The sequence below is a fragment of the Serinus canaria genome, chromosome 7 (genome assembly GCF_022539315.1).
Source record: "Serinus canaria isolate serCan28SL12 chromosome 7, serCan2020, whole genome shotgun sequence".
Classification (NCBI taxonomy): Eukaryota; Metazoa; Chordata; class Aves; order Passeriformes; family Fringillidae; genus Serinus; species Serinus canaria.
Window position 1 is genome coordinate 18,090,876 of NC_066321.1, and position 25,396 is coordinate 18,116,271.

The following is a 25,396-nucleotide window of genomic DNA, read 5'->3' on the forward strand; positions in this document are numbered from 1 at the left end:
ATAAAATTACTAATACAAATGTACTTGTTAACACCTGTTAATATAAAACATGGCAGTTGGTTCTTTTGATTTGTTTCAATCTCCAACTAATAGAAATTTTGTAAAAAACACAAACAGGAAAAACCCATTACCTTTTATATGTTTAAAGTGTTTTGTTTAAACAGACTATATTAACCTTCACATTGTCTAGTCCATCCCTGTCTTCTAGCAGGTTCATCTCTCTCTGTATACATACATATATATATTTTCCCTCAAGAATATAAAATTGCTTTTGAAATTTTTGTTGGCAAGTGGTAAATAGTACACCATGGCATAATTTCAGAAGCACTTGAGTTGATGGTCTTTCAGATAGGTAATCCATTCAGATGGGACTAGTAATAAATGCATAATTGCAGTCATTAGTTTAAAATTTGTACATTACTTCTAAAATTACTAATTTCTGAGAAAAATAATTGTTACGTACTTAACATTTTCCATTACAGATGATCTTGCATACTAAAATTATGGAGGTCTCCACAGTTAAGCAAGATATTTATTTGGACTGCTGCTTTTAAACTGTTTGAAGAAGCAAAGGGAAAGAAAGTTCATCTTAAAATCTGTATATGGAAATAATTTTAAGCTTCATAAACTACACATTCCTTAATTTCCTTTTTTTAAACAAGTTGTAACATCAAAGATGCCAAAGGGTAATATAAGCTACAATAATATTCAACAGAACTTAACCTAGATCTTATGTTGTAATAATTTATTCAAATTAACTGTATTCTTCTGTATTTATATTTTCCATATTTATTATGAATGATATGAAATTTGATGTATTTATTGTGGCTTATTACTGCAGTGTATATATTACAAAAATGAGCATTTTTAAGTCTTAATATTAGTTTTTTTGTTAATTAGTGGCACTTGTATCAGCTGTATTTTTATTATATATTGTACAATAAATATTGTCCATTTGTTTGCAATGAAGTAAACCAGGTTTCTACGTTACCTCCTGGCTGCCAGTGCATTGTGCGTCTCATTTCTGCTCTGCAGTCACTGAGAGCCTCTCTCAGCTAAGAGAGCTGGCATCAGTACTGCACCTCCTCCATGACACCTGCAGAGCCTCCAAAGGCACTCTGTGAAATTTCAAGCATTTCTCCCATTCCTGACAGTCTGATAGAATAAGGAGAAGCAGTTTGTGTGAAATTGCTCTGTGTGTGTTCTTTTGTTTCTAAATATTTGTATGCCAATTAAATTAAATAAACAGAAATGCCTTCTTAGGTATATCCATTTGCCCTGTAATGATACTACTGCCTACAATTTTCTTTGGCCAGGGAAATACTGTACCTGATTCATAATAAGGTAATGAAACAATTGTTTTCAACAGCTGTTGGAATAAAATTTTGCAACAGCTCTCTCTGGTGGACAATTTGCAGTAATTTTATACATCAGATCATTTCAATGGCAACATTCAAAGAATACTGCAAAATTTCAGGACAACTGCTTATTTTGAAAACTGATGATCAACATAGCTTCATTAAAAAATAATTAACAATCACAGCACGATCTCTGCTATCTTTTAATTCTGATATTTATTCAAACTGAGATGCACATTTATAAAAAGTAAGTTGCCCTTAAGTTTGCTTATATGATAAATTATGTATAGCTAAATTGTTTGTATTTTAAAAAACAGATAAAGATGAGATGTGCTCTAGATATAAGAAAGTTCTCCCAGGAATTAGGGTACCACTTGGTTGTAGTTTGTTGGGAGTCCCATGTTTGCTATTAGACTGCTTTTGGCATTGCTGTGAACTAGAAGGGCTGCTCCAGGGCTTGCTAAGCCATACTGATACAATAAACATAACAAACATAATAACATAATAAACATAAAAACTTTCAACACTGGTTCAATTCAAGATCCCAGGATGCCCCTTCAGCAGTAGGAAGATTTAACACTTAAGGTTCACTTGTAGGTTGATCTGTTAATAGTACTCACATTATTCTATACTCACCCTAGACTAAAGCAGCGATTACTCCCCAGAGTGATTAAAAAAATCCTCAGATATTGTGGGCTGGCAAATTCCCACTGCAGTGACTGGTGTCATAACCAAGTGGAGCCTCTTGTTCACAGGCAGTGACACCCAGAGCCACAGGCCCTGAAGTCCCAAAAGGTTTAGGACCTGCTTCATCCTGCTGGGAGCGTGGCTCAGCTGGCCTGGACTGAAGTCAGGCCTTCTTCAGCACTTGCGATTACTCCCTGGATGTGTAAGAGAGCACAGTGAGATGGAGGTTAACACAGATGACAGCTGCTCTAGTAACCTTCTGCAGTTTATACAGCCATCTGATGGAGGTACCAATTTTTACATGCTGTGTATGGAATACTATTCACCTTTGTCCCCTTCATAGGGGCAGAAAAGGGCATTATAACATTACTGAAAGATATCAAAGAGCCAGAGAACCCCCCTGCAACAAACTGCTTTTCAGTGAGCCTTTCTAGTTATTAGAAACTATTTGCCACTTTCAAGAGAACATTATCAACAGCCAGAAGATGATGCTGGTTTTTTATTAGCTTAAAAAAACGTCAAAACCCAACTTGCTAAACCTCTAGTCTTATTTACATATCTCTTATTGCTCTCCTAGTATTATATGATGCCTATGTATGTGTGTATACACACGCACACACACACACAAATATTTGGATGTGTTATAGTCACTGTGACCTAAAAGTTAATTTCACATCTTCAAACAGAACAGAACAAAAAAGTCACTTAAAATTTTCCTCTACTTATAGATCTGCTTCCCCTTTTCTGGCAGGTTGTAGAGAGTCCAAGCAAGACTAAACTGCTGTACTAGGTACTGCAAAATACAGACGAAAATGTCACAGTTTAAGGAACTATGCTAGTTAACATACCAAAAAAAAAATTATTTATAAAATGTATTTTGTACTAGTGACCTATGTTGGACCAGAAAAAAGTCTCAAAAATATGAAAGGAAAATCTTAAAAAGACCATTTTAAAACCACAGAATTAATTTCCCTTTCTATAGCTAGAACTAAATGCAAAATATAGTAACTAGGTGAATTGATATACCTTATTTCTGCAAAAAAACCTACATATATTGCTATACCTGCAAAAAACCCAAAATATACAAAGTGGAGCCTCTCTAGCATTGCTTAGGAAGAGGTTCCTACTTCTAAGTGCAACAGAACACTCGTTTCTTTGCAATTTAAATTCTACCCTGGTTTGAAATGTTAGGTCTTAAACAACAACCTCAAACAAATGGCAAAAACCCAACTGATAATGAGTAGGTCAACGATGTTGCATTGTGCACATCCCAATATGACAAGCTTCTAAGAGAAATGTGTTGCATGAAGAAAATGATCCCTTAGTGATATTAAAAATAATGCATTTTCTGTATAACATGAACTGAGAACTAAAAGAACAAGTACTTTTAAACTGGTATGCTAAACACTTTGTCTTCTAGAATAGGTTCCTTGGACACTGAGTTTCCATTCCATACCCAAGGTTCAACACAACACAGTTGCTCTCTGTGTAATCTCCCATCCTCTATTCATATTCAACAATTTTCTCACTGACCTGTGTTGTATTTTTTCCTCAATTCCCCCCATTTTATCAAGTGCATGTATTGGCCTTCAAATATTGGTTTGATCTGCAAAAGTAATAATACTTTGCATTCCATTACCAAATTAAAATATTTATCAGAGGACGCAGGCAAATCTTTGTGCAGTGTTGTTCTACACAACCTTCCAGTTTCAGTGGCAGAAATAACCCTTCCTGGTACAGTCTCTTCAACAATTTCTGTTCACTCTGTATCAAGTTATTTTAAGTTGTACAGCTTTAATATCCTGGGATACTCTCAACAGGTGTCTCCAAAAGCCTTACAAAAGCTGAGACACAAAAGGCTTTATGAAGCCTGAAAAATAAATTAGCATTAAAGCTTCTGGTAAATTATCACTGGTCCTTGCTTATACAATTTTTTGTCTTTTATAGTTATAAGTACTGAAAAGAATTTTTCTTGCTTTTATTCAGAAACTGAACTCATTAGGTACCATTAAATTATGAACAGGCTCCCTCCCCACCACAGAAGTAAAAAAACCCCACATCATCATCCATTCACCCACTAGAGTTAGGTTAGCATTTATCTGTAATGATATTACTTACCAGGACAAAAGAACAGATTTATTATTAGTGTATTTTTGTCCTATTAAGCCTGTAATACCCACTCCTTCAAATTTATTCTCAGCTTTATATTTGATCACGTAGCCAAATACTTTTGTCTTCACTTTATAAATTTTAAAAAAATGATTATATATTTGATGATGCTATATTATTTTCTATAATTATCAGAATGGTTAGGAAGGCCAAGGTCTCAGACTGATAAATCTGAGATCAGTCCTTTGTAACAAGGGAAACAGAAACAAGAAAAAAAATTTATATGCAAGTGTTGGCACAAGATAACATTACATATGGATAACATTAGAAACCTCTGAAGTAAACATTGCATAAAACACTAGAAGGTAGGGGCAGAAGTTTACTAGATAACATGTAATTTAAAAGCAATAATGAACAGAATGCTGAAAAGATGTGTGAATGTTAAGCAGCTCAGAAGCCTACTACAATAAAACTTTATAATAATTTTTTAAGTCCATGAAATATAAAAAAACTATACAAGAAGTTTTGTCTAAACAAAAGATTAGTATCAAAATAAGCAGATTTCCATTAAAATAATCATATATTTTAGTGAGAATTACTTTTTTCTTCTGCAAAACAACTGACTTCCTAGAAGCTGAGCACAATGTGGTATCCTATTTGGCCTTGACCTGATGGTCTAATTTTCCAAGTGAAGAAACTTAAAAAATTTTTATTATTAAAAAAAAAAGCCATTTGAGCATAAAAACATACATATAAAATGTACTGGGTTTTAGACAGTTGACAAAAATTTCTTGCAACACTACAGAGAAAATTAGTCTTCTTCAGAAGTACTTACAGTATGTCCAAAGAAACCCCCACATATGGCCCCCAGGATAAGAGAACCAACAGGATCCATAAATCAGTGGTCAACATATAAAGTCCTATCACAGAAATATTGTAAACAAAAAATAACCAGGATCCCAATTATCTTTGGTATACCAGACTTCCAGGGAATCTCTTATGACACATTTTATATCCAACTTCAGAGGGAAAAGAAACTGTTTAAACACTTTGCATTTTAACTGTCACGTAAAAATCACAGTTCAGAATGGTTCTTTTCTTTTAATAAAATGCTTCTGGCCTATAGTATCAAATATTAATCATTCTGGCCAAAGATCCACTTCTGGAAAGGGTCTGATGGATTACAGGATTCCAAACTCGGATGCTCTCCATTTCCTGTAAGGCACATATGTAGTGCTTCATTGTACAGAGTTTGATCCTGAAGTGAGGAAAAAAAGGAGGAAAAGAAAAGTGAACAAACCATCAACACGCTAGTTCCCCCCAATGAACAGTTCTTCCTCCAAGCTGGGTGCTAAAGAGTAAACTCATACAGGTGGTGCAGAGGGGGCTAGAAATTACATAAGTAGTATATAACTGCCAACTTGCTTTGTTAGGAAAGTTTTGTAAAATATTTTAAAAACATCTGAATATGCAGATGTACAAAATATACAAAGCATCTGAAATGACTTCCAGGTGGATGTCTAGATGTCTAGACAAACACACTAAAAGATATCAACTGTTTTTTTAAGTGACATTCCTACTAGTGACATCAAGTTTTGATCTGCAACTGAAAAGCTGACATTATCTCCATTTTCCTGCCAAAACTAAACTTACATTTTTTTGGCTTTGGAGTTTTTGTTTTGTTGGTGTGTTTGCTTTTATTGAAAATCCAAAATTAATAAGAATGCCATTTCAGTGCACAGGATATGTACCTTCTGGTGCAGCCACTGCTCCTCCCCAACAGCAAAGGTTTTCTGGCCTTTGTAAGTGCACTCACGAAGCTGCACAGGTCCCTTGGAAGCATGCAGACAGAGCTCCTTCTGGATGTTATGGCGAATTTCGTGGTGTGCAGAATATTCAAAGTACTGTTTAATATAAAAAAAAATTGGTATACAAACACAAGAGTATTAAACTAAATTAAGCCTTTCAAATTCCCATACACAAAATAATACATTTCTTATTCAAAAATTTGAGACTACAGAATAATTTCTCAGATTTTTAGCACAGACACTTCAAAAGTGTTTACAAAACTAAAAGCAGTTTTTAGTAGTAATGCAATACTAATTTATACTTGTATGTATAAATTGGAGATAACATTTGCTGCATGTGTGATGCAAAATCTTACTCCCACACAGACCATATATAAGTCAAGGAGACAAACTGAAGAGTAGAGATAGTTTAAGATAACTTAAATTTTGGCATTTCTTAACTAAAAATCTGCATTCAATTCTGTTGCTAGATTTTGGGTTTTCTTAATGCAACCAAAAAGACAAGTTGTCACATGAAACAATGCTGTTTGCTGTATGCCAACTTCTTCTGCTTGATCTAAACAATGAATGTGAACAATAGGATGCTCTTGTGAGGTAACTATTAGAAAATTATAAGCATCTATTTTGTGAGCTCATTTTACCATGACTTTCTGACAGCAGAGTACTCCTAAGGCTCAGCTATAATTCTGATCCTAAAAGGGATTTACTTCTAAAAGTCACAGACACAGCTGCTCTTTTACCCCTTCAGCCCTAACCCAATATTAGGTCTCTTCCTTTTCTCCCACATTTACCAGCAGAGTCCCAAACACCACATCCCACTGCTACTGTTTCTTGCTGCTGGATGTCAGCCACCTTCATCTTATCTTTCCTTTGAATATTAAGGCCAGGCTCAGTCACCCCCCTTGGCCTTCTGATTTCCAGTGGTCAGCAATCACCTCCTCACTACCTTGGAAACAATGGGAACAGCACTGAGGAACAAACAGGCATCTCACTCCTAAGACTCTAGCACCAACCTTAGTCCTCAAAAAAGGTAATGAAGGAGGAGTGACCTGCTTAGTCATTTAGCCCTCAGACATAGTAATTTACTCTTCATCTGGTAATCTGACTTAATCTGTCTGATTTATTTTTGGAACTTGAACATTTCTGCAAGCCCTGAAAATAATTATTTGAAAGCTATGTTTAGAACTTTATTTATTTTGAATATTGAGATGGGCATGTTTCCAGCTCCAACAGTCTAAAAAGGAAGAATAATACACAACTGATGTACAGCTCTGAAAACTAGGTTCTCTTTTCTACTCTCATTTCAAATATATGGACAAAGATGACAGCATGGGAAATATCAGCCTACACTGATGAAAGTCTGGTAAAGAATAGAGGAAACTGAAAACAGAGCATTGTAATGAGAAGGGTTAGGTAAGCAAATATGCATCTCTTAAGTATTATCAGCAAAATCAGTACTCTGAAGGCTGGCATTTAAAGGCTGGCATTAATCAGACTGTTATTTTGTAGCAGGAGGGAAAACAAAAAAATACTTGAAAGAATAGAATTTTAGTATAGCCCAAGATAACTTAAGAGAACAACAGAAACATACAGCAGATCTCTTAATAAAATGTCTTTCTACAGTGTTCCCAAATTAATGACTGTGACAATGTAAAAAGGCTAATAGTATTAATCCACAATCAAATAAAACCCCAAATTCAATCCTGTAAGAAGCTAACATAATAAGGTAGTTTTTAATCTAGACAGCATGCCATGTCTCACGAAAAATGATTAGGAAGAAAGTATCACCTGACTAGGATTATGTGTCTCAATTTTCACAATGCCACCAATGGATGTCTTTTAAGATTGAAAAAAAAATCATTAACACCCTTCCTCCCATAAGATAACAATTATATTCCAATAAAAACTTTTAGACCTTTGCTGACCTTTAATTATTAAGGATCACTTTTAAAGGCAACAGAGAAGTGTGCATTTCTGGGCAGGGAAGCAGATGTTCTTTTTGTTAGTATTACAGTAATGATGGAATGATTCAGTATCTGACATCTATTGCAAGTCATGTTGTAGAAGGAACAGAGCACCATAGCTGCCTCCAAGAGCTATGGACCAAAGAGAGCTCCTCTTGAACAAATGGAATCCTATGATTCACTTGCATTAGCCAGTACAGGATAGGCCACTTGGACCTCACACTGAGGCTGCAAGCGTGCTAGGGAAGGTGGCTCAGGCCTGGACACTTGGTCTCCCAGCGGCCGGATTCCAACCAACATCCTCCTTGACAGTGCGAGTCCTGGTGACAGAGAAAGAAGCAAGAGGAGGAAGCATAAGGAAAGGAAGAATTAAGAAGACAACACTTATAAGACAGGAATAGGGGTGGCATGAAAAGGTTTTGCACAGAACAGAGAGGGCAAGTGAAGCAGTGCAAGTGTGTTTGAAATCTGAATTTCTATATTGAAGTTAAAACATTAGAAACAGGACATGACATGAAGAGTGGTGTAGAATTTTTCTTCAAATATATATATATAGGAATTAACTGTTAAAGAAAATAAATGAAAAAAGAGATAAGGAGAGAGAAATTGCATATTAAAAATTAGTCAATTTCTCTGAAATTAATTTAAAAGATTTTATTGGTAAAGCTACAGCAGAAGAGAGAATAAAAATCAGATATTAAATATTTTACCTGGTTTCCTCCAAGTCCATGACAAGAATACATAATCAAGGGTTTGCCACCATGGTTATTTTCACCAACATCCAGACACATGCGGTTACCTATATTTTTTAACTAAAGAAAGGGTGTTGTCAGGATAAAAAATCTCAGTGGAATGACAGAAGCTCAAACTGTCTCAGTCACAGACAAAAGTCAGCTTTAGTTTAACAACAATTACAGCTGTTTGTCCATTTTTACTTTCTGCTATGCTCAAATCTAAAAATCCTGTTTCCTCAGGTAATCTTCTCTATCTAAAAGCTTAGTAACTACAGTCACACATGGAGTTATTTATTAGCCTGCTGTGTACAATGTTACTGTGATTCAAATCACAGTTTGAACAGATACACATATATTATTTAAAACAGGAGGAAGGGAAAGTTTTATTTGTAAACACATGCTAAAAATTCCTGTTCACCTCAAGCTAAGAGCTATTACTTTATTTTAGCAGTGCAACGTCTGAAGTTATTCGGCAGGGAAAATGACTTTTGACATAAATGAAAAATGAAAATGACACGCTATTGACAAAGCCATAAAAGGTATGCAGAAGAGATTCTTTGTCCAGAGTAGTGACAGAAAATCCTAGAGAAGTTAAAGATAGCTAAAGTCTAAAAGCTATGGCTAAGGTAGTACAAGAGATTAGCAAACTTCCTGGACTATGAAGAATATAGGAAGTAATTAAAATTAAACTTACATATCCAGAAAACAAAGGATTCAGGTCTGGCACATATGCTTCTGGATAAACATTACTGAGGTACCAGGTAAAATTTTTACACTGCAGGCTCTGCCTTAAAGCAAGTCTTTTTGAAATGTCTCCAAATGTTTTCTGTTAGAGGAAAGGAGGTAAAGAAGGATGAAATACAAATACATTAACATTCATTTTGCCCATATAAAGCTATGCTATTCTGTGTAGTACTAGGCAAGTTTTAAGCTTCCTTTGTTGATTTTTTTCTTGTTAATGCTGTACTACTACAGTTACTGCTGTCTTTCAGTGTCATAACACCACTGACATCCCGCCTGCAGCATTTCAAAGCACTTGCAAGAAAAATACAGAGCAAGATGTAAAATACAGAAGTATCTTTAGTCCCAAGAAAGTTTTAACAGAGTGCCATGAAGAGGGAAAGTGCAAGTAAAAACATACTGATTACAGCCATAAAGCAAACTGATCTCACTAAAAGTGTAAGCTGAAACAACAAACTGGATTAATAAAATAATTAGCATAATATCCAGTACAATGTAGAATCTTCCAAACAAAGTTCAGTTGTTTAGCTGCTGGACATGCCTAGGAAATGTAATGCTTTCAGTGATACAACAGTCACAAAAATTTACCTCATGAAGGGGGAAAAACAACTTCTAAAAGAAAACTAGATTTTAGCAGGGCAGAAAACTTACAAAATAAATAACCCAACACCCTACCTCAACCCCAAATACTGATATACTTGGAAATAACTAATTTTTTAAGCAGATAAAGACAGGATGGTTATCCATCATCAAGTAACTTTTATTCTGCTGCTAAAGAACCATAAAACCTGCTTTTTCAGTAAGAATACTAAGCCACTTGAAACTAACAAGACATTTTTCTCACTCCAGAAAATAAGTTAGTTTACATTGTCTACACCCATTAGTTTCTCTCATGTTCTTCTGGTAGCTCCTGTACCTGCACAATGCAAACAACCCAGGAGAATGTATGAAAAAAACACCGATAAAAAAACCCCACCATCCAAAATCAATATTCATCACCCAAACACTTTCATTTTTTTCATGTTTGTTGGGGCTGCACCATGAAGCAAACCAAACAGTCTTTTCATTAAAATATCTAGAATCCTTACATACTTTGTCAATAAATAACTTTTGCTCACCAAAACTTTCACCGCAGCAAGTGTGATTTCTAATACCACCACCACCACCTACTTGTTTCACAATTTTTGCTGCCTCTGTGTTTCTTCGGTAAAATATTTCTTTATATTCATCCATCCACACTTCTGCAAGGCGAACTTGATTACGTGTGATCACCTGAGTACCTTTTGGGAAAGTATGGGGACTCTTGCTGCGAAAGACATGGCCAACAACAGAGCAAGGCATGATCTCCAACTGTCCACCACATTGCCATACCTAATAATAACATTTAGTGTGTAAGTACACTGCAATTAGAACTCAGGGAGTGGAAAAATATCAGTAATACTATTGCTTGCCAGAACACATCAAACCACTAGCAAGAGTACATATATCAGGCATACCATTAGTGACTTTCCTAATCATATAAGCTCTGGAAACACGCATTTCAGATAGCAACCCTAAAAGCATTTTAAAAAAATTAAAAGCAGTTTAGCGAGCATGCTTGTATTTTATTTAATAGGTAATTAGTAATTCAATTTTCCTTGTCCTAGTTGGCTGATTGAGCAGAGGAGTCAATATTTAATACTAATTTATTCTCAAATCCCCTGCACACTGTCAGCATAGAGGCAATTGCTAATTACAGAGCTAAACTTACTCTGAAAGACATTTCTATATTTTCACCTCCCCATATTTCCATTTCTTCATCATAGCTTCCAATATGTTCAAAGTAGTCTTTTGATATTGAAAAGAGACCTCCAGCAAAAGTAGGTGTTCTGAAAAAACAAAATTTTACTGAGGAAGACAGAACGGTTTTTTAAATATAGATGTAAAATCTATATTTTGTTTATATTATATATATAAACAAAATATAGATTTTACATCTATAATGCAACTGTTCTAGGAATTTTCCATGCACTTGTTAGTATTTCACTACAGTGATGCACATTCTTGGCATAGATACTTCTAGCACTTAAATATGTTCAGAGTCTCATTTGACACCTTATTGCCATTTATTAAGAACTTGCTCAGGCTAAAAACTGCTGGCATAAAAGAAAGCATCAGGAAAACAAAAAAATTTTATCTGTATGGAGGAAATCGAGCAAAAGTACAACTCCTACAGACCAGTAACCTGTCTGTGGACAAAGCAGGTATAATTATCATCAAATCACTACTATACCAGCCTGGCATTTGGGTGCTCTGACTCTTTTTGTCATTCGTTTAAGTAAAGTGAATGAGGAGACAGAATCATTGTACTGTCTCTGAAAATAACTGTGCGTAATCCTCTTCTGCACCTCCCCCTAGGAATACAGGTAATTTTCACTGTATGTAGAAGAAGTAATGCAGAGCAATTACTATCTCGATGAGGCTGTATTTTTAGGAATGCTTTAAAATGTGGTTCACAAAGAAAGTATTACAAAAAACAAAAAACATACAAAAATCATCTGAATGCTAAGATGCCTGATAATACTAATCTGAAGAACTAATTTATTTACAAACTATTGTTCATAAGATAAACTCTGTGAAAACAGAAGGATTTAAATAGTATTCAAATCAAATTTACCTAATTGGGTAGGTTTCATCCTTTCTTCTTTTATTCTCATGTTTAGGAAGAGACTCCCATCCAAATGACAAACTCCAATCAAAATTTCCTCTGTTGTGGCTATGCACATAAGGAGATGGTTTACTGAATTCAAAGGTATTGAGATCAATAGAAGCAATGTCAGGGCTTACAACAGCAACAGGATTCTCAGCTATTCTTGCCAATAATGGCTCTAACCAGCCATAAAAGCATTCACCTGTGGAGAAAATGGGAACACTGAATTTTTGCTTGGCTATGAAGTAGTACACAGGGTATATTTTAACATGTCCAGCAAGCCAATATGGACTATTTTTAGATAGCCTTGCTAATTGTACTTTCAATAATATGAAATAGCAATAGGAAAGATTATATATTCCTAACATTTATAATTAATAAAAAGTCTGCAACATTAAATTAAAGACAACAGCATTATAAACCTGACCTGGCATATTTACAGGTTACACTTACAATGAGCATCCAGGAAGGTAAGGGTCTCTCCTGTTGCTACTGAAGCTCCCAACAACCGTGCAGTGATCAGACCTTTTCTTTCCTTCTGACGGACTACTTTAACTATTTGAAACTGTTTCACATATTCATCTAGTTTATCATGCAGGTACTCTAGAAAGAGAAATCAGCGTCAGCATATTCAGTGTATACACATGCCACTGCCCAAAATGCTACACTATTTTAGTGAACAAGATAAACAACTCACACTTACCCCAGAAATTATCTCAACATCAAAGCCATAAAAATTCCTATCTGCTGAAGGTTATTTTTAGGGGCTGAGTATTTTGGGGGTAGGGGTGTAGGAAGAGGTAACCAGTAGAGAACAGGAGATGGAACATTAAAGTAACTCTGAACAAGAAAGGACATGCTAGTACATCTCTGCTGCAGTGTTAACATTTTCATAGTAAATGGAGCTCACACTTACATTATCTGCAGAACATGCAGATTCTTTCCTTAATGATGGCACATTTACACCGTTTTTAAAGGCTACAGTATTTACAATGGCAACAGAAGCCATATAAAAAAACTATTTAAATGTTCAGACTTTGAGAAAGAAACCCATATCTCTCATGAAACATCCCACATCATTTTTTTTATTCTGCCCATCCTAAGTATTAAACTGTACTACTGAACATGCTTCACATCCAAGCGTTTCAATAGACTCAATATGGACTTATAAAAAAGTATAAATGCATTAGTGGAATTATGTATAAACACATTCATCTAAAGCTAAACATACAAAGCTTTTTGAACTTGCATTTGTGTTTACATAGTATATATACTTCTATACTTTACTTATCTACTTTATATATATTACTTATATACTTTATATGTATATACTTAGTATATAGACTGTGTATATATGTATATATGTATATATATATATGTATATATATATATATAAAATTATTTCTGAGACTCAGCTTGACTGTTGAAGATTATTTTGCCATCAAATAATTTTGCTTTCTAATAAAGACACTGCCCTTCATATTAATGAAATTTATTTGCCTGAAGACAACCACTGTGATAAAATGCAAACTTCTACAACTGGGCCAATTTATACTTGGATACTTTGCTCTACAAAATGCAATTGGTTTGAAACAAAAATTACAAAGCTACTTGTCTTGCAAGCAGTTATGCAGGTAAATCAGAATCAGAATTGGAAAAAAACAGAAATGGGGTTTAAAAACCTTTTAGAGCACAGGAATTTCATATTTAACTATCTTACGGAAAACTGGTGGGGAGGGCTATTTTATATTAGGAAAAAAAAAAGAAAAAGAAACAAAACCATTTAGAATACTGTTACCTGTTATACATGCCAATAGTGGTAAGGAGACCTTAGCCAGTTTCTCTGAAATCACAACTTCTTCAATTAAAAACAAAAACAGAAGCAAAAGCAGGAAGACTTCTTACCATCTACACTGGCATCATCCACCAAAATAACCTCTTTCAGCAGTATGGCAGGAGATGTGTACATCACACTGTGGACAGTTCTGAGCAGCGTTGACCACGCTTCATTATGGAAAACAATGATAATGCTTGTGGTTGGCAATGGCGGGCAGCGCTTAAACTTTTGTTCAATACATCTACAAATTAGAAAGTGTCAGGGGTAACAAAATGGACAACGATCTTTTACACAAACTCTTAAACTTTTCTTTCTAGTACAAAACTTTGCAACTATGGACATTAAATAGTTCTGCTTTTCTGCTTTCTATCCTAGCTATGGAGTGTAAAGTCAGGTATTTCAACTGAAGCAGCTGTTCAGAATATTTTTTTTTAATATCATGGTTGAGAATTGAACAACTTAGTTTTGCTTCTGTCTCACATACATTTGATTACATTTCATATAATACCCAGGCCTTTTTCAGGAAAAAATATTATTTTATTGAGAACAGCAGGTACTGACTGAGCTAACCCTAAGTCACCATTACTGCTGAAACCTAAGAATATTTATTAGAAAAAATCAGAGTTTGCAAGAAAAATATAACTTATCGAATTCAAATTTCAAAGCTCTGCAGAAGTGCTATGTAAGGCTTAGGGCAGCATGTCCTATTCAAGGGATATAATTTTATACCCACAGTTTTTCAAGACTGACATATCCTAAACATAACTTTAGATCCAATGGCAAGTCAAGATGATAATGCTGTATTCAAAAGTTGCACACTTAATGTTTATGGCCTATCAGCTTTAGGGCCTGGAGTTATTACCTTACCCCAAGGTAATAACCAGTCATTGCCTCACAAAATACACAAGCAAAGCCTCCCCAGTTATGCTCTAGGAGAGGTTATGGTGAGCTGCACTCTGTGTATCAGCAGTGGCTCAGTAAGTTCAGCCACAGATGGCTGACAACATTTCATCTGACACTGACAGAGACTGATCATAACTAAAACCCACTCTCCCCAAGTCCTACAGTCTACATTTAAAAAATTCTTCAATACTACAAGATTGCTGCTGAGATCTTCCATTTCCTTGTTCAACAGTTTACAAATCTGAATTTATTAAATGATGCCTAAATTCCTAATTTATTAAATTAAATTATGTAGTTTTATTAACACTGAAAGCTAAAAAAAAAATGGGGGGTGGTGTTTTAACTGGAAAAAATATTGAAACCACATTTTTAGTTTTATTCTAAGTAAAACTAAGCAGGTTTCCTGAAAGTTACTCAGAAATTTTAGCCTTAAAGGCAAAATCAGAAAACCTTATTTAAATATGGTTACTTTGAATTCAAAACCATGAAAGAAGTGAGCTTTTCTAAACATTCTTGGCTTTGGCACTGTGGATCACTATGAACAGCCAATTATTATGTATAGCTAGGAGACTTTCCTAAACTATCAGCTACTGCTGAACTCAAATCACTTTGCAGGCTGAATTTCTGCGAAGTTATTCAACTATCAGGACATGCACATTTCAACTTACTCAGGAGGTCGAGTGTCTGGTCCAAGATCCCGGTGTAAAGAAATCCTATCACTTGCAAATGCATTAAAACAGTGTTTCTCTTCTCCAGCCTGTTTTTCTTTCTGTTCTTCTGAACTTAAGCTGATGGTTTTAAATGCTTTGCCAGAAGCTCCAGGAGCATTAGGATCTTGAAGGGGCCGATCTAGGAAGGGTTTCAGTTCCACTGGAGTATAGTGCCCTGGCAAGCAGTGTCTCTCTCCAGGAACCTTAGTTTGCCTAATGGGTGCTTTTATCTGCATTTTTGGCTTTGCACCTTTGATATTGTTCATGGCATTTAACACAAGACCTAATACGTGACTTTTCTTTCCAACAACTGGCTCAATCCCTGCTTCATCCTTAAAATCTTGAACACCCACTTCTCTTTGTAACAAAAATAAAAATACCAGAAAGACAAATACAATAATGCTAAACTTCCAAAGTTTCCAGTGAAAAAATGTCTTTAATAGCTTAGGTGTCTTTTTCAAGGCCATTTTATTTTTAAAAATTTTCACACAACAGAAGTTTCTGTGAGTGTTGTTCTTCAAATATGTCACAGCATTTCTTGAAATTATAACACCTGTAAATTAAAACAAATAGTATTAATTTAGACATCATTAGTATATCCAACTATGTAAAGCCATAAGAAAATAATATGGGAAGGATTTAATTCACAGCTCCTAAAAGTCAAATGTTATGCAAGCTACATCACTTAAAAATACATCAAACCTATCTATAAGATACCCAAAATGCCCTTTCCCTGCTTTTTGCTTTGGGTTTTATTTGCTAAATACACTTCATATAGAAGAACCAGAAATCCGGCATCCCATCAAGAATGAAACATTATTTCTATATAGTGCCACTACTTCCAAGTTTATTTTCTTCTAAGTAGTTTGTTTAAAGTTAGAATAAAGTCTTATAGAAGCAAGGAATTTTAGTTAAACGATGAGACAGAAAAAAACCAGGTGGCATCAATACATTAGTTCAAGCTGCATGTCAGAAAGAGCCATGTGGAAAGTGAATTAAAACATAGGAAAGACTTTTCAATCAACTTATTTTAACAATTTTCAAGTTTCTGCCATTATTTTTTTCACAGACAAGTAAATATTCACTTGCTTTCAAAGATGAAATTATGAAAGACGTTTGAGGACTATGAAAATCTAAGTGATTTGAAATAAATTTTCTCTGCCAAACTGGCAGTTTACAAGGGGACACCTTTAGCCATCAGCCTGATAGCTGGAATAGCTATTCAGGGAATAGCTTTGTTTTTGTCTAAATTGCATGTATGTGAATCAAGAAGAGAAATAAACAGCATCTAGCAAAGCCACACTTCCCACTTGCTAACTACTGACCACAAAATTGCAGAAAACTACTTTTCTATTTATTCCTCTGAAATACAAGTAGATCTTAACTGGAGTAATATATACTAAGGAACAGATACAAGTCAGAGAAAACAAAAACTCCCACCCCTTACCTGCATTTCTTCAAGAATCAGTAGGAGAAACTAAGCATCTAGATATCTTCACATAATACTGTTTTTCAAAGTTTATGTCAGTTTAATAAACCTATACATTCAAACTAGAGTGTTTTTACCATAGATTTATTGTTAAAAGAATGCAGAGGGGAAGCATATTAGATCATACTAAAAGGTACCAAAAACAGGCTTTTCAACTCACAAAATTTCAAAAAAACCAAACCAAACAAACCAGTCCACTTGTGTGTCACATATTATTTTCCCATTTTTTCTTACTGATAAAACATTTAAACTACAATACTGCTACCTTTATATGGACACTACAAAAAAAAACTTTCTTCCCAATGAAAGGATTGCAACCAAATTACCAAACTGCCAGACTGAAAAATGTCTTGTTTTCTCACAATGTCTGGTGGGTTGATCTTGACCGGCTGCCAGACACCAACCCAGCCACTCTCTTGCTTTCCATCCTCAGCATGGCAGTGGGGACAAGATAAGATAGAAAATCACATGGGTTGAGCTAAGGACACTGTGATCACTCATCAGTTACTGTCACAGAGAAAACAGACTTGTAACGATGAATTTGAATTTACTGCCAATTAAAAAAAAGAGTAGGATGGTGAGAAACAAAGGCGCAAGCTACCTCCCCTGGCTCAGCTTCACTCCTTCGTTCCCAGTTCGTCTCTCTCCTTTCTGACTAGTGGTCAGAAGGAATGAATAATAAGGGCTGTGGTTAGCTCGTAAGACTTCAGCACTCCTTCCTCTGCTTCTCCCCTGTTCCAGCACAGGTTCTCTCCATGCAGTACAGTACTTCAGCATAAACTGCTTCAGGATGGGCCATCCACAAGTCACAGCTCCTGCCAGGATCTTGCTCCTGCATGGCTCCTCCATAAGCTGCAGCTTTCTTCAGGATGAATCCCCTGCTCTGGCCTGGGGTCCTGCACAGGCTGCAGAGGGGATACCTCTTCTGGAGTGGTCCTTTCATGGGCTGCAGAGAAATTCATCACTACAGCCTTCTCCATGAGCTGCAGGGGGAATATCTGCTCCAGTGCCTAGGATACCTCCTCCCCTCCTTCTTCACTGACCTTGGGTTCTGCAGAGTTTCACATTTTTCTCACTCCTCTTTCTCACAGCTGCTGCGCAGTATTTTTTACCCTTTCTTAAATACCTCATCACAGAGGCACCACCTGCTGCACTGGGTGGCTCAGCTTTGGCCAACAGTGGGTCTATTCTACAGCTGGCTGGAACCAGCTGTGCTCAGCCCTGGATGAGACTGGAGGTGGGGGGGCAGCCCCATGTCTCTTAGCACAGAGGACACCTGTACAGTCACCCTCACCTCCTAACCTTGCCATGAAAATGCAATACACAATGTAAAACACCAACTATATGTACAGATCACACAGCACTGCAGGGACTGCAGCATCTGCGGGTTGCTAACCAGGAATGATTTCCTAATACCATCAAAAAGAAAATCACATTACTGTTCCACAGTGCACAAGCACTTGAGATACTAGTAAATCTGAAAGCTCAGAAATCAATAAGCAATATAAATATATCTTCCTCAAATGGAAAGAAAACATATATATACCTCTGTCTATACATATATTTGAAATTCATGATGTCATAGGAAGCATTAGAAACAAGAGACATGTGGAGCTTGCTGCCACAACACCTGTATGAAATGTATGTCCCTAGAAAAGAACCTTCCCTGGAATTAGGTGGGTTGTGGAAGACAGCAACACAACTTAATCCCTTCAGTGTGGATCAGTACACTCTATCAGCATGCCATGCACAGAAAAAAGTCCAAATGACGTTTCTTTAAGAAAGGATCAAGTGACAGCCTTGGAATATTATGTGCAGCAAACACCAGGTGGACACGGGCTTGATTGCCACAAGCATACAGCAAAACCTTTTGATATAGACAAATGCTGAGTGTAGCTTTGTTGACAAAATATCTGATAGGGATATTGCTTACAATAAGAGAAGAGTTCTTTGTAGCACAAAAGAGCAGCAGTTTCCAGAACAGAAGCTGCATTGTCCAAAGAACTTTTGCCATGAAAGCAGTATTTTACTTAGGGTTTTTACCGGGATAATTTTGTAGTCAGAAATACAATCTTTATTCCCCACAAATGCCTCTCACATTTTCATGGCAAAGCAATGTGTCAGCAAACACAGACCAAGCCACTGTTCAATCCTCCAGGACATGATGAAGAAATATGTGGCATGATTAAACTCCCTGAGGTGACTGTTTAGCAAAGTGTTTAATCTTCTATTCATTAGTGTTATTTTCACTAATAGTAGTCTGGATTCTTACAGCACTTTGAAATAACTAGCCCTAAACATGTGAAGTTGGATTTTTTTTTTTTTTGGAAGAAAATAACCAGAAAACTAAAATGTACTACTAAATTCTTCTAAAAGTGCCAAAAAGCAGCTGCCACACTACTTCAAACCACATCACATGGGCAGTGTGAGAATTCAATGCAGGCTATGTTACACCATGCCACCCACTGGTTCTGATGTCAGACTGTCTGCAAAAACTCTTGCAAGAAAGCCTTGCTAATGTAGCCAACAAGTAGAAAACTCTGATTTTTTTGTTAGCTTGATCTAACTGTAGAGAATAATATTTTCTAAAAAAGTCAAAGTATCATTAACCCAAATCAGCAGAACTTCTTTCCAATCATGCAAGAAAAAATTCATTTGGGTTAGTGTTAACAATACACTTGACCTCGGTTTTTTAATAAAAAGTATTTTAAAATCTACTTTTCTTCTATCTGAATGTTAAACAGGTTTCAAATGCTTTCTGACAATATTGCTTATAGAACATAAAAATCTAAAAGAATAAGTAAAAATACTAAAACCGAAACAAAAAAAAAAATCCTAAAAAATGAGAAAAAATGGTTCAGACTTATTCTAATCAAAACCATTTAACTACATAACTTGGCTTCAACTTGATCAAATTTTTCTATAATTCGAGAAGCACAGTCTCATAAAAAGTTTGTCTATTTCCACTTGTTAACAAAGCATACAGTCCCTTCCTCAAACCTTAGAGTCCCCTTAATCAGAATGTGGGTGTGAATTAAAACACTGAGCAAATACTCTATGAAAAAAAACCAAACAAACCTGACAGTGATGATCAACTGCTGTGACCAAATTAGCAAAAGTCGGACAAAGATATTCAGCATACTTTAACTGTAAGAAGTGCTACATCCCCTACCCATTTCTGAATCTAAAATTCTAAACAGGGCTTTTTGTTTTCTTTGCATGAGTATCAATGCAGGTGCTACTAAAACATTAGTTACTGAAATAATCAGTTTGGTAAATTATATTTTCATCTTCTACCACCATGAAAATTGATGCTTTTTTCTATTGGCAAATAAATAAAAAGTAAATCACTGAACAAACCTGTTTGTATTTCCAAGAAGTTCCTCTCAGAAGAACATCCATTTACATAAGCACCTTTGGTGACAGACTAAGAAACATCCTATTCAGAGTGAACCCTTCATAAAGGTCTGGCTTTATATGGAATATGAAGATACTTTATAGAATAAAGACCATTCAAAAGCACTTCAGAAATTTGGGTTAATTAAATAAGTTGCTTAGGTTTACTAACTATGCTACTGTTTACAAGAATATTAGCTCATGAAATAAATTAAGGAAAATATGATAAAATGAAATGTACAGAAGTTAAAGACTAAAAACATGAAAATGAGAAACCAATCAGCTGTTTAGTATCTCCACACTTGCTTTTCTGTTTCAGTCAGTTCCTGCTGAATGCACTCCTAAATAGGGTATACACACCTAAAAGTTACGGAAATTCACAAACCCCAGGTGCTGTTCCTCCAGGTACATTCTCTGAAGCTCAACCAGTTAAAAAAAGTTGTTAGAGGAATTCTGCATGTGTTCAGCTCCTGAGCCTTCATTTTAGAAACATTAAGAGCACGGGTTATTCTAGTGAGTACTGGATGTGACCTGCCTCATTGATTATGACAGAGAAAGCAGAAGCTGTACCTTTGGAGGAGCATAATGAAGAAAATGAAGAAGGTCTGAGCAACAGCAGCACAGAACAGCTTACTGAAACAAACTTGGTCAAGTATCTCCTTCAGCAGTTTCATTTAGATAAAAAAATACACGAGGAAAAACCCCAAACAAACCATCACCAAACCTCCTTCTATGTATTGTGATGGAAGTGCTTCAAACTCAAACTTTCATGTGCTTTTTCAAAATTAGCACTACTACCACTTTTCTATAGCCAAGCACTGCATGTGATAGGCAGAGATAGACAGTTCCCTTTGACAATTGATAGCATAGTAAAAATACACAGTAACCATATATTATAAAAATATTTATGGTTTATTTTTACAGACCTGGGATATGTAAATGACAAACACTTATCTCAAATTTAAATCTCACTCAACTCTGTATTTTCCTTGGTCAGATTGTTTTGGGCCTCTGTTAAAACTATTTTAGATTGTCCCTAAAAATGCCATGATGAAAAGTGAACATGATAGCAGCTGTAAAGTGCTGTTTTAACTTGGAAGGATTAGTGTCTCATTTTCATTTAAGCACCAGAAGATAACTCTGGACCATAATTAGAGGTCTTTTGTTTGTTTTCCTGATTGCAGCAACATTTCTAAGATTACAAAAACATCCAAGTATCAAGTGCAGGTCTTAAAATCACAGTTTTCTAACTGGCCTTAAACTTTTGTTTAAGTGATAAGCGTAAGGCAAATAAAGTCTCCTCTTGGGAGATTTATTGGGTTACTGACTGCTAAACTAATCTTTGTTGGAAGCTCCCATATCTGTCTTCACTTTCCTCCTCTCCCCACTTCAGCGTCTCTTTTCCAGACACATTTCACTGCTAAATAATGTTAGTCCACTGTAGTTAGTCATTGATGCTAAAATTTAATTGCTGAGCCACTGTCAGTGGTTTTGTGATATGATCTCTGTAAGCAGAACTATTTCCTACGGTACATGATCTCAGTGAGTCTTAGGGAAAATGAGGCAAGAGTAAGATAGACAGCAAGTGAATAAATCCAAGTTTTACACGGCTGAAAAAAATCTAGCACTTTATAGTTCAGAAACTTGAGGCACTTTCAGATCTTGTAGAAGACAGGCACAACAATGAGCAGATTAGGATGAGAAACTCTTAAGTGTTGGCAGGCAACTGATCAGCATTTCATATTATGAACATGATTCTCTGCATTGATTCCAAAAGAGGGAAAACCTTGGACTAGGTAACAGCCCTTCCAAAAGGCAAACCAGGCAGCAAACTTGGCAAAGCAAAAAAAAAAAATCATCTCAAAGCAACACAGTGTGTCACCTAGAACCACGGATTCTGGGGAAGCGTCACAGAGAAGGCAATTATACCTTGTTCCTATTTTGATAGGGCTCAAGATAGCCGGGCTGCTTCTGGCATCACCCCACCCCAAAAAGGGACAAGTTAAGTGGCAACAGCAGTTACAAGGAGGAGGAGGAGGAGGAAAACTGGTGTTCTGCTCCTTCCCACAGTGCAACAAAAATAGCATTTCAGGCTCTCCATAACTAACTTAATTTTTACTTTGCTCTGTTATTGAGAAGCCTCAAGATGACAGCAGCAGATGCCAAACTAACCAGGCCATTGAGCAAACCTGGCTAAAAAAGGAAACCAAACCCTGTAAGTTGGCTGCTTTGTCTCAGGCTCTAAGTCTGGCAGCTCAGCAGTGTACCACTGCCTTTAGTCAAGACTGAATTGATTACTAGAATTGATAATCTTTTAAACAAAGGAGGTCTTTTTGTTACAGAAGGCTAACATATACAACACTACTGAGATACATACGTATCTTATGCATCTGATGCATATTTCCAGTAAGATTTTTTTATTTAACCAACAAAAACTTTTATGAATGAGTTCTTCTTTGTAAAGGAATATTTTACACAAAGTTTTAAAAAATTAAAAATCCATGGCACTGAGGTTATTAAATTTAAAGTACACTTCTTCTGTCAGTTTACAGCCCTAAGCAAACATTGTCTAAGTATAGTCACCTGCTGTGCAGAAGACTAACAAACCGCCGGAGGGGAAAGACAACGTGGTAACTTTTTAAAAGCCCTCGGAGTAGGACGAAATACACCAGAGTTATCTGGCAGTGTACACAACTGGTACCACCCTGCCGTCCCGAATCAATGCGGTACTGTGGGCAAACCCTTGGGCGGGATCCGTACGTGGCAGAGACACCTCCCTCGGTCAATACCTTCGGTTTGGACAGTGCATCCGGCCGGCACTTCCCGGACCCCGTGTCCGCACAGGCGGCAGCCCGGGCTCCTCGCCCACCGCACGCTCCCCCGGAGCGGAGCTCGCAGGGCTGGCCCGGCCCCGGGCAGGCCCCTGTGGCCGGCGGCCTCGGCGGGACTGAGGGCACCGCGCGTGGAGCGTGCGCGCCAAGGGCCGGCTGAGGGGGACCCCGGGGCAGCCCCGGCCCCGCGCCGCCCAGGGCCGCTCCCCGACCTCACGGCTCCCGCCCGCCTGCCTGCCGAGCCCCGCCGGGCGCGCCCGCACGGGCTTCGGCGGGCGGAGGAGAAGCGGCACAGTACGCTGCCCCGCCGTCGGCCGCACCCGTTGGAGAGGCCAAGGAGGAGCGGAGCCGCGCGGTGCCTCCCGAGGCACCCCACTCACCTCGTCCGGCGGGAGGACGGCGAAGGCGCTGCCGAGCGAGCGGCACCGGAGCCCCGGGAGGCCGGAGCCGGGCGGGCTCTGCGGCTTCCGCCCCGCGCCCGCCAGGTGCGCGCGCCCGGCTCCGCGCCTGCGCCCGCGCGCTCGCGCCCCGCCCTCACCTGGCGCCCAGGTGCGCGAGGCGGCCGCGGGGGCGCGCCCGGGGAGCCGCTAGCTCATCCCGGCACACGCGGCTCGGCGCTGCGCGGAGCGCGCTCCCAGCGCCGCACGGCCGCGGGCTCGCTTCTACACCCCAAGCCTTACCTTGGGCTAGATGGGATTGACCAAGCACTCCCAGTGCTGGGAAACAAGACAAAATCCCTCTGAGGTGAGATCACAGACTTGGAGAAGGGATACGACACTGAGCACTCTCTCTCTTCACAATGTAGTTTCCCAGAGAGATAAGCACAAAATCACTTTTCTACAGAAGCATGGTGTGATGTGGGGGAGACAAAACCCGAATATTTGCACAGTGTAGAGTCTCCCCTGCTTTGTACACTCAGATAATAACAGCACAATCACCGTCTCCCTCCAGCACGTCAGAACTTCTTTCTCTGAGCTGCTGAACCGCAGGTATCTAAACACGCTCAGCAAGTAGAAGGGGAGCTGGCAGGAGTTGCACTGATTTGTGTCACAGCAGTGCCAAAAATGGTGATGCCAGTTCTTTTAGGAAGTAATATTGCCCAGGAACACTTAATACTGATTCAGACTAGAATCTCTCCCAATTCATAGGTTCTCTTATTTCTGGAATGTTAAAATCCTTCCTTACGACTTTGATGGCTAAACTGTGCTAAGCACATAGCACCTGAGACAGGCATAGCCAGTGCTCAACTTTTGTAGCACTAAATTCAGTAGAGTGAACTTTAAAAAATCTGCTGTTTCCCAAAATAAAGCCTACATTAACAGGCATACTGACTCCTTAAAAACCCAAACACCCAACCCCAACCATCAAGAACAGTATCAAAGAAAACCCCACCTCAGAACGAGACCTAGGCCATCCACACAGTTTCTCTTTCAGCAAGCATCACGTCACAAAATTACCAACAACTTTTAGCAGAGACAGAAGCACGAGATTTTTGCAGTAATGGTCCAATTCTCTACATTTAATGGCAGGTCGATGCCATTAAATATTTACTTGCAAAATACTTACTTGCAAAAACCAAGATCTAATTTCATTGCAAGATGAAGCAAGAGGTAAAACCACAGAGCAAATGAAGCTAGACAGCAAAACCACTGTTAACATCTTTGAAAAGTGGCAATAGTCATGAGCTGATGGAGAAGTACTTGCTAGTGAAATTATTTTATATTCCTATTTTCCCCCTGTTCAGCACTGTATATGGAACACATTGATGAGTTATCATCAACCTCTGAAGAGCCAGAATCCACTGCCATGAGACTTTCCTGAAATGTCAACTTTCAAAGAAAATCTTCAGCAAATTCTCTAACATTATAAGCTCTGTTTATAAAACTACTAATTCATTTAACGAATAACAAGAATAAATTTTAGGTTACTAAACCAGAGCTGCCTGATTTTAGGAAGTCTACAGCCTTTCTAAAAATTGCTGTAGCCATATTTGAGAAATTATTTGCAATAGTTAAACCTAGTCCAGAAATGGAGAAAAATCTCCTACAATTTCTTTCCATTCTATTTTTGTTAAGAAACTTACTAGTTTAGGTATTTTTAAACTATTTATTCTAATTATTTTTGCCTAATGATACTTCCT

The 25,396-nt window shown here is 37.3% G+C and overlaps 1 protein-coding gene across 1 annotated transcript; it reads right to left on the minus strand.

Moving 5' to 3' along the window:
• Positions 1 to 2,529: 2,529 nt before the first annotated feature.
• GALNT3 (polypeptide N-acetylgalactosaminyltransferase 3) lies at positions 2,530 to 23,729 on the minus strand. Its single transcript, XM_009087945.4, has 11 exons — positions 23,637 to 23,729; positions 15,499 to 16,093; positions 13,996 to 14,168; positions 12,544 to 12,693; positions 12,058 to 12,292; positions 11,152 to 11,269; positions 10,572 to 10,772; positions 9,355 to 9,486; positions 8,637 to 8,738; positions 5,906 to 6,058; positions 2,530 to 5,412 (listed from the first exon to the last, which is right to left on the minus strand). Exons 2-11 carry the CDS (start codon positions 16,005 to 16,007, stop codon positions 5,290 to 5,292), a joined length of 1,896 nt encoding a protein of 631 aa, XP_009086193.1. The 5' UTR covers positions 16,008 to 16,093; positions 23,637 to 23,729; the 3' UTR covers positions 2,530 to 5,289.
• Positions 23,730 to 25,396: the final 1,667 nt, after the last annotated feature.